This window comes from Plectropomus leopardus, unplaced genomic scaffold, assembly GCF_008729295.1.
Source record: "Plectropomus leopardus isolate mb unplaced genomic scaffold, YSFRI_Pleo_2.0 unplaced_scaffold4983, whole genome shotgun sequence".
In the NCBI taxonomy this organism is placed as follows: domain Eukaryota; kingdom Metazoa; phylum Chordata; class Actinopteri; order Perciformes; family Serranidae; genus Plectropomus; species Plectropomus leopardus.
In genome coordinates, this window is record NW_024654693.1 from 1 (window position 1) to 7,542 (window position 7,542).

The 7,542-nt window shown below is 50.0% G+C and overlaps 1 protein-coding gene across 1 annotated transcript; it reads right to left on the reverse strand.

Annotated features, from left to right (window-relative positions):
- Positions 1-1,418: 1,418 nt before the first annotated feature.
- LOC121939521 (gamma-aminobutyric acid receptor subunit gamma-3-like) lies at positions 1,419-6,914 on the reverse strand (the record flags this gene model as incomplete). Its single annotated transcript, XM_042482536.1, has 2 exons — positions 1,419-1,571; positions 6,777-6,914. Coding segments are annotated over 2 exons (291 nt in total), but the record flags the coding sequence as incomplete, so codon positions are not given.
- Between the last annotated feature and the right edge of the window lie 628 nt (positions 6,915-7,542).

A 7,542-nucleotide genomic window follows, 5' to 3' on the forward strand; every position in this document is an offset into this window, starting at 1 on the left:
CCCGGCTGACTTGGTTTTCGTTCGCTGCTCACCCGCAGGCGCCGTCGTTCGATGTTTGGGCGCCGCCGCCCGCAGACTTCCTCTGCGCCCGGAGGCGCGACCGTCCCACGGTCTTCGGGCGCCGCCGCCCAACAGTCTTCTCTGCGCCCGGAGGCGCGACAACCTAGCCTACCTAGGGCTCTAATAGCCACCTGACCTCCCCTAACCCCCCACCCCCCCTACCCTCTACCCTCTACCTTCTACCTTCTACCCTCCTGACCACTTCCCCATTATGAGATGCATCTCGTCCCCTTAATCCCCTCAGCTATACGTTGCATCCGGGTCTGCCGGCGCTGGATTCGAACCACCAGTCTTTGGTTCGGCTGTCCCACAGCTTATCCACAACGCCAACATAGCCTTCCGCAACCAGACCTCAGTCTCCAGAAGCTTTTAACCCTCTCCTTTTGTCACATCGCTTGACGAACTGCCGAGTGTCCTTTTGTTTTTTTGTTTTTTTTTTAAATTTATTATTATTATTTTTATAATGACCTGTCGAATTGGTACGTAAATATTCTAATTGGAGGTAACTTCGTGTCTTGAGGGAGAATGCTGTGTTCGCTCGGCGATGTTTAAAAAAAAAAAAAATTTAACCCTATAGGATGCAAAAAAAAGTACAATAAATACACTCAAGCTATAGCACAGTATGTAGCACAAAAGAAACCAGAAAAAGTCACAGTATGGCATGATGAAAAAGTCGTTTTACGTAATAAATTCACAACTCGTGAAAAGTCCTCGTACGTCACGCAGAGAAAAAAAAAGGCAAAGCTGACAAATTGAGTCGCTATTCAAGTCATAGTGTAGCATGAAAAAAATCCCGGTACGGGACGTGGGAAAATCGCCGCCGCGACGACCGAATCTCTCCGGTGAGGATCGATAAAGGTGTCGTGTTTACGCCGAGGCTAATTTACAAACCCCCGTGCGTGCAATTTAAAACGGAACTATTGGTGTTTCGGTCACGTTATGTCACGTCATGGTGTTTTCCATAAATTCGGACAAATTTAGTTCCGTTTTCCATTACAAATTGGACATAAAGTCGAGGCGCGCAGCACATTCGCTATGCGCGGCACCGTAAGTTCGTCCGAAAGAAAGCGAACGAGCTACGGGGAAGCGCGCAACGAGGGAAGAAAATCATTTAAAACGGTTGTCACAACAACAACATAAAATCTGCAATAACAAACGAAACAAAAACGACGGCTCGATGAGGAGCTGAAGAATTGCGCGTGAACGGCCGCTGTAGAGAGAAATATTAAAAACGTGTAAGCGTAAACAACAATCGTACTTCGTTAGCGGTAGAACGCGTACGCGAACGTACGCCGATTCGGCGGGCGCGAGAAAAAAAAAACGCATCGCCGCAAATGACTACTTCCGAGTCGCCTTACCCAGAGCCGTTCTTGCGGGCGTGGCGTCGCTCTTGATCCAGAAGGACACCCAGGAGAGGACCACAGTCAGGATGCAGGGGATGTAGGTCTGGATGGTGAAGTAGCCCATCCGTCTGCTGAGGTCAAAGAACACGGTCATCACCACGTAGTCGCCTGTTGGGAGACAGAAAAGACCGCAGAGACTGTTGGACTATATTTGCAAATACATCCCGCGTTTCGTCAATCCGTAACCTGCAAACCATCGTCCCTCGGGTCACGAGTGATCAAAAGGTCTGAAATGGAGCCGGAGGCGACGTCGCGCCGGTCGACAAAACGGCGGCCGGAGAACTACGTGCGGTTCGTCCAAACTTTGTCCGCAAGCTTACGAAATCCGCCGACGGAACGGAGGCGGAGCGCTTAGAAAACGGCGACGGGCCGGAGAACGACCCCTGGGGAACGCCGCGCAAAGAAACGAGCCGTTTTTCGGTCGGCGTTTAACCCAAACCGGTTCGGGGAGACGCTTTTCCGACGACATCGTCGCAAGTGTCCGAAGCTGCGAGATCTAAGGTTTTCAGTGACCTCTGTCGAGACGGTAAACTTCGCCGAAATTTGTCAAAGCCGTCTTTATCGGTCAGGGCGGACGTCCGAGAAGCGCTCGGCCCGGTGCGATAGTTCGGAATCAGGTGTAATCGCTTCAAGTGAGATCATCTGGATCAAACGGAGAGGCAGAGGACGGCAGGAGACAAGGAGGCCGGAGGTGAACAAGATTCACAGAGAGCAAGGGGCAGACGGAGAAGAGGAGACGAAACCCGAGAGTCTCCTCTCCGACTCCGGCTACGACGCAAAGCCGCGGTCGGCGCGAGGGGAAGAAAAATGAGCAGAGCGAGTGAACAGAGTTTATTCTGCGGCCTCTTCGCTGGTGCGACTGCGGTCGAGCGCTTGTTATTGTGAGCTTCGAACGACAGCGGCAGGGAGACGCGGAGCTACTGCACTTGGCGAACGAAAGCCATTGTCCTGTAATCTTGAAAAAGCTCTGTCACTTAAAATGTGACGTCTGATAATCCGCCTCCGCCGTCAGATTGAATAAAACGTCTGTCCTCGGCCTCGCGGCCGAATCTCACGTCGCGCTCAGGCTCGGCGTAGAATTGAAACAATCCCTTTAATCGCCGGGTGCTCTGAAAGGAGCGTCGTGCCGCGGTGACCGTGTCGCAGAGGAGCGTCGATCGCTCGCGAACGTGAGCGTGCGACGGTCGCCCGTTTTAAGGCGCGCGGCAAATTCGGAACGCCCTCCGAGGCCAGTTGTAATTTGTGATAACCGCGATCGTGGGGCTTCGTAAGTTCAACCGAATTCAAATTAAATGGTAAATCTCGAGTGCCGATTCTGCGTCGCCCGTCTCTCGCCCCGGACGTTTTCGGAAACGCGTCGGGTGAGGCGACCGAGTCTCGAGGAGGGGAAGTAAGTTCGTTTCGCTGCAGCGCAAAGCTGCAGCTTTGGTGGAATAAACTGCGTTAAAACCCGACGACGACAACTGCGACCGCCGGGACGAGACCGACAACGGACGCTTGAGCCGACGATCGCAAATTCCGCGCTTCGATTACGTCGACAGACCTTTGTTTTTTTCCGTGTTTTTGTCCAGCGGCCGGCCTTTCGCAAAAACGCGCAGACAGCTCTCGAGAACGGAATCGTTTTGAAGAATTGCCGCCGAACCAAACGAGGAAATCGAAACGTGCGACGACGAGCGCGGCGCGTTCAATCGCCTTTTATTCGCGTGGAGTTGATTCTGTAAGTCCCACGGTTGCCGGTACAAAAGTGCTACTGAGAAGGACCGAAAAGGGAATTTTATAGCTCGTTTGGGAAGGACGCACGTAATCACATCTCGCGCTAAAAACAAGACCGCAAATTACCCGCTTTATTCTACAACCGAGGAATTCTTAATCGCAACGTTAAATTAGAGTCTTCTGCCAATTCACCAAATTCAAAGCGTCTAGCTTTACGCTATGCGCTCATTTATGTTCGAGATAGTGTTCTTGTGCTGCAATCTAAAGGGGGCTGGGATTAGAGAAGATAACGATGCTTAGGTAAAAGAAATAAAGAAAGAAATAAAACAATTCATTACAGCTTGAATTGTACTCCACTTCCTCCCTCTCCGTACAACGTTTCGCAGCCGTAGAAGCAAGCCGTCTCATTTGGCAGCTCGGTGGCGGGACGACGCCGTTTAGCCCGTGTCGACGACGGCGGCATCGAGGCCGCGCGTTCCCAGATGGACCGACCGCAGCTGTGCGCGTACGCTCTCTCTCTGCTGACTCCTGCGCTCCGACCGCGCCTTGTAGCAAACAAGCGCTCTGTTCGCACTCTGTTGGGACAGTAACGACCCCTCCGTTTACACGCTCCCGCGGAATACTCATTAGCCCCGGGTGCCCGCTCTGCTCTTGTCGTCGCACTCTGTCGCGGCATACGGTCGGGGCTACTCTCCGCGAGTGAAAGTGACCTCGACGCGACTCGGCTGAAATGCTGTCATTGTGGCCGCCGTCTTTTTTTTTTTCCACGCTGACGCAGAGAAAACGACGCGTACGAGTGCATTTCTTTATTATTATTATTATTTTTATATTATTTTTCTGCGCAACTGCGGGACGGTTATCAACAATTAAGTCAGGAGTAAACAGAATGGACGCGCAACCGGCTTTTGGACCGCAACCCACCGGTCGGGAACCGCCGGTTTGATCCGTTCCCGCGAGCCTCGTGCTTAACGCGTGAAGACATCCGAAGCGAGACGGCGGCGCTTTGATCGGACGACCGACGTCTCTTTCTTTGTAACGCCCGCGTGCCTGACGCGTAAAAATCACTGGTAGGGGAGACCCCCCTACCTGTGTTTTTTATGCTGTCGCAGGTCTGGACGAAGGATCGATCGCATCCGGCGGCAGAGAAACATCAAACGGAATAAGAATTTTGCGATCCGTGACGCGATCGGAGAACGCGGCACGAGTCCGTCGGCAATTTAGCGACTTTACGAAAGGCGTTTCGAGAATTTCCAGGGCGGACGTGCGAAGAAAGAGAGAGGAAGAACGTCGGCGTTTCGGCGACGTAGCCGCAAGAAAGGGCACGGCGGGAGCTTTTGGGGAAGTGCGGCGGGATGGTAGAACAAAGCGCTCGAGTGTTTGGGATTCCGCATCGGGGCCTTTTGAAGAGGACGCTGCTGAATTGATAACGACGGTGGGTTTGCGGCGCCGTGGTCGGGGATCTGTCCGCTCTGTCCTCGTTAAAACGGCCCCGTACCTCGCGTGTCTATGAGGGACGAAGGAGGAAAGCTGGAGAGCTGGGACAGAGAGAGAAAGAGGGTGGGAGAGGAGGAGAGACGCAGCACCCTGGAAGTTTGTCGTGATGTAAATTAATGATGAGGTATTTTTAGCCGGGGATCTAATCGTTCCCCAGCGCGTGTGGAGAAGGAGCTCCGGCGAGTGAAACGGGAAAAAGAAACGAGGTAATAAATGACAAAACGGCTCATTTTCTTAAACAGCGTGAGGTAGATGTGTAGGTTTGCCGTCGCTTTGGAGCGTCTCGGCAGAAAACTAGTTCGGCTGCGTTTTGACAATGCGGCGGGAGCCCGGGAAAACGTACCGTTTAAAAGCCCGTCCGTGTGTCTCGGGATGCTCGTCGGTCTACTTTTCTTTGCGTGCGATCGGAAAGAGAAAACAGGACGCCGCACGAGCGGTCCCATCGGGTGATGCACTTAACCCTTTGAAATATGAACAAATTGGTTTGATTTCTTTCTAAAATATGAAAAGAAGGATATGAGCAACTTCAAAAGAAATAGCAAACGACTGCTTTAAAAAAGGTACAAAAGATGATGTATTTAAAGACAGCAAAGAACATTACCTTAAAATCGGCAAAACAAAAAAATATTACATTCGAAAGAGCTAAAGAAATTAATTGAAAATTAGCCAAAGACAAAAGGAGACTTAAAAAAAAGGTCAAGAACTGCACCTAAAAATCAGTAAAAAATACATATCGACCTCAAGAAAAGTGCTTCGGAAAAATTATTCCGTAATATGCTTTTAAATATATTATTATGACAGTAGTAAATGAAAACGTAAGGACCGTAATCCCGTAGCTTTTTCGTACTTTACTTGTACAAAACTTGATACCAAAATATTAGGCCAAAAAAACAACAAATATAAAAAATAAAAACAAGAAAATGACCTGAAAACAGAGACGCTTCTTCCCGTATTTTTACAAACTAGCTACGACCAACTACTACAACTACTACTTCATGTACCGATTTCTTGCAAAACTGCAAATTGTGGGACAGTTCTCACCAAGTCGCTCAACGCCTTTTTCCAACTTCTAGATCCAAATCAAACCGGTTTGGGTTCAAGGAACGGCGTCAGGAGTCGGCACTGTGAGACTGACGCCGATCCAGGTTTCAGAGGGTTAAACAGGCATTTTTTAACATCTCCGGCTAAGGAGGACACGTTTGATTTAGCTCCGTCGTGTTTGAGTACCGGGACAAACTCTACTGCGCTGCTGCAAAATGAAGCCGTACCGCTAATTTCCACCGAGCTCCTCGATAACTTGATGCCGCCTCTTGCTGTCTCTCTCCCGATCGCGCCGACTGCTCCCGTTCCCCGAATATTCGCCAACGGAGGTTGAGCTCTTGGAGAGCCGAATCGGGTCACATTACGCAGACCCCACGGCGCACGCAAACGGACCGTACGGCGCAAACTCGCAGCGACGTGTGCGACTCACAAACGAGGTTAAGAGGGGTTAACGATCGCTGCGTCTTTCTGCCTCTCGCTCGTTCGTAACGCTGCGCTCGTTGAGCTGTTCGTTAAAAATGGATTGGGAACGTGTCCGTCCCGTGCCGGTCGAGGGTCTGATTGCAGGCGCCTGTTGGAGCGACGGTATTTCTCTCGGCCGCCCGAACAAAATAAGCTCATCAAAGAACGCGAGGCCTAACAAGTGCACGGAAAGCTTGGGAAGAGAGAGGGGGGAAAAGGAGTGAATAATTAAACTTCCTTTTTAATCTTTAATCTTGGTGATTAATGTCAGTGGAGAAACCTATTTGCCCTTCCGCCCGAGGGGAATGCTTATGAGCTTTGAGCTTGTAGTTATATGATTACGTTTACGGGCGCGCTGCTAACGTTAACCTGCGCAAAGCTCGGGGGCAAAGAGGGAGAGAGTCCTCTGAGCGGCGAGACGCCTCCAGCTGCTAGTCAGCTGCTCAAAGTGACCTTTGACCTCTGCGAGAGATAAGGTGGAGGCGAAAAAGGAGCTTCCCGGCACGGACCGATAACGTTTCATGTCGTGAATTGAAACTGTTTCTTGACTCGTGTATTGGACTTGCTGACCTTTCCTTGACCTTTTGTTGCCGTGTGTCTTACCTGCTGTCGTCGTGAGCACGTCCGTGGTGTTTCGGAGCCCCATGAAATCAAACTGGTAAAGCCTCCAGTATTTCTGGTCCGAGGTCTCCACTGAGTTGCGGCTCCACTTGTACACGATCTCGTCCCGTGGGTAGCCGTCTGGAAACCACGCAGAGGGCGAGTTAGAGGAGCGAAAGAGAAACAGATAACGGCTGCAGGCGGAGAACACGGGAGGGATTGATGCGGCTTTTAATTTTAATCGTGATTCATGCCCACAGACGTGCAGAGAGAACTGGATAAAGCGTACCGGAGGCCGACTTTTTTATGCTCTTTTGTGTGACACGCTACTCTCTGGCACTATCCTGTGAGGTTTTTACGCTATTTTGGACAACGTACAGTGCTAAACTTTGACTTGATAACGCAGTCGGAATTCCTTATGGTATTTTAAGACGTACCCTCCTGTCACTCTGTTGTGCTGTTTTGGACGACGTAGTGTTAATATTATTTGAAAGACCGTACTTTCCCACTGAGCTATGCAACATGCTATTCTATGACTTTTTTAGGCTCTTTTGTGAAACATTTTATAGTCCCACTGTTTTGCTTTTTTTTAAACAACATACCGCCCTTGGACCTTTCATGCTATTTTTCACATACTATCCTGTGGCCTTTTTTTTTTTTCTTTTTTGTTAAACTTGCTATTTTGTAAAACATAATATCGTAGGACTTTTTAAAATCTTTCCTATGAATTTAATATAATATATAGTTAAAAATGCAGAACCTTGTAGCT